General features: G+C 42.2%; 1 protein-coding gene across 1 annotated transcript in view; it reads right to left on the bottom strand.

Annotated features, from left to right (window-relative positions):
- Positions 1–649: 649 nt before the first annotated feature.
- GRAMD1C (GRAM domain containing 1C) overlaps positions 650–2,372 on the bottom strand; it is a 55,893-nt gene continuing 54,170 nt past the window's right edge. The window contains exon 17 of the mRNA XM_009998234.1: positions 650–861. Within this exon, the coding sequence (XP_009996536.1) occupies positions 784–861 (78 nt within the window). The 3' untranslated portion in view covers positions 650–783. The remainder of the gene's footprint in view (positions 862–2,372) is intronic.

Here is a 2,372-nt window from a genome sequence, read left to right on the forward strand (position 1 = left end):
CCCCCCCCCGTTCTTCCCGTCTTTACTTTCACCTTCCTTCTCCCCAGCTGCTTAGAAAAGGCTGGAAGCCAGAGGAAGAAAAGGGGTCCCAGCACCGGCGCGCACACGCGCGGTGCAGAAGCAGGGGAGAGGGGCCCTCGATGAAGGGAGAGCACCGAGGGCTGAAATCTCTCTGGGAGAGCTGGGAACATACGGCAGGAGGCAGAGTGCCAAAGCTCGCGGCACGCAAGAGACTGAGCAAAGAGGCAGCACAAGCATTTTCCTGTTTAGTTAATTAATCTTAAAAACATTAATCCTTAAAGATGGTGACTTGTTCTACAAGGTCCCCATGGCTAAAAACAGCATACAAAGATCCGGTGGCTTTGAAACCACTACCTGTTCTTTTTTCTCCAAAGCACTGATGGCAATCTTTTAAGCTGACATAGAAAGGTGCAATTTCACTAACGACAAGGCCAGCTCTCTGCTGAGGGTGTTTTCCCCTCTTCTGAAACTCGCAGATCCACCAGCCAGCAGCGTGACTGCCCTTGCTCCCACACCACCGGGTCTGAGAGCTCTGCCCTCTTCATAAGCAAGACTCCTGGAGACACAGGGCTGGCTGGACAGACAGCTGGGCAGGCTATGGGAATGCAGAACCCAACTTGCTTCTTCCAGAAACCTTTATTCCAAGCAGCTTTTGAGCTAAACAGTAAAGAGTCCGAAGGTGACAGTTACAATCCCTACCCCACAAGTCCTTGCACATGCATCTTCTCTTCTGACGTCTTGAAGGGAAAGCTGATGTGGGTATTAACTCTCAGTCTTGCTGCTCTGTGACCTGTTCAAGTGGTCAAAGCTTCTTTGGAGCATGGAAAGGGAGATCTTTAGCTGTGAAGACATAACCATCATACCCCCTCAAATTCTTAAAGTTACTTTCCTGCATGAGTGAGTGATATCAGGAAAATAATGTCTCCCTCCTCCTCTTCTTTTAAAGATCTCATGCAATTTCCTCCTCCTAGTTTCTATAAACAGTTGCCTCACTGTGCTTTCCTAGCAGCTCTGCTCAGATTATAATTACCAACAGTGCACTATGGTAAAGCCTTGACACCCTACCAGACAACAGTGCAGAAGATACACCACCCCACTCATTTTTAGTCACAGTTCATGTTTATGGCATACACTCCAAGGAACATGCCTGGCCCTTCGAGTGCATTTTGGGGCATAAAATGTGACTAGAATATTGACAGCCTTCAGAAATCACAAGGTAACAGGCACTAAGATGTGTCATTACTTCCAGACAAAAGCTGGTTGAATTCTCACTTTTAAAGTTTGTTTTAAAGAGGTGTTTTTTAATTATTTTTTTTCAATTTACACTATTTTTTAACACTTCAGAATTAGGAAGTGTTTGGGTAGTAAGCAGAGAAAATTAAAAGAGCTTGGAAACCAGGAAATTGATTTCTACAGTGATATTTCCAGCACTTAGAAGCTTTTTCAAACCATGATTAAAACAGTTAATAGCAATTTGGTGTGCAGAGACACCTTTGAACTAGGAGTACAAAAAATGGCTTCTTTTCCTACCCTCCTTTAGCACGTGGGAGAACACAGAGCAAACCGGTGATGGATAGAGGTACGTGTGAACTCCCCCACAGCTTTCCTAATGTAATAATTTATTCTGTCACATTTTAAGATATAAAAAAGTAACTTAAAATCAGAACACTCATAAGTTTTCAGTAAATAACAAAGTATGTAGTTACTATCTTTTACTTACGGAGTTGAAATTTAAGCCCATGAATTTACCAGTCCTGGACTTCAGGATCAAGAGACACACACCACCATTCAACAATAAGAGCCTGGAAGTGTAAATTACTGGGAAAGAGGAGGATTAACTCCATAGCTTTGGAGCCTCTCAGAAACTTAGGGTCTTTAGAATTTATATATTTTTCACTGGAGATTAGGTGGCCCATTGATACCAATGCTAAGTGAAGCTCTCACCAATATCCAGAAGAGCAGTAGGGAGAAAATCCAGGTCAAACCTGAATGAAGAAACCCCATAATGAGGCAGGCAAATACTTAATACTGTTTTGAGTCTTAGAAAAGATGATCTGTTTTGAATTACTCCGGTGTTTGCTTTGTCATGGTTCAGAACTGCATCAGTGCATTTCACCAATAAAGGTAATTGACAGATTTAAGAAAATTTCATTAATATTCAACCTTAGTCCAAAGGAAAAAAACAAAACCTAAAACTAAAACACCAGAAACATGAGCATTGCCTTTGTGCCAAATGGAAACCCAGGACAAAACAAGGAAAGAAGTAATGAAAACTTTAGTCAGCACCAGAAGAAATAAGAGAAAAAAGCTATGATGGCAGAAAACACTTGAGCTGAGAAACAGAGTATAAG

Source organism: Chaetura pelagica, unplaced genomic scaffold, assembly GCF_000747805.2.
Source record: "Chaetura pelagica isolate M959 unplaced genomic scaffold, ChaPel_1.0 scaffold65, whole genome shotgun sequence".
In the NCBI taxonomy this organism is placed as follows: Eukaryota; Metazoa; Chordata; class Aves; order Apodiformes; family Apodidae; genus Chaetura; species Chaetura pelagica.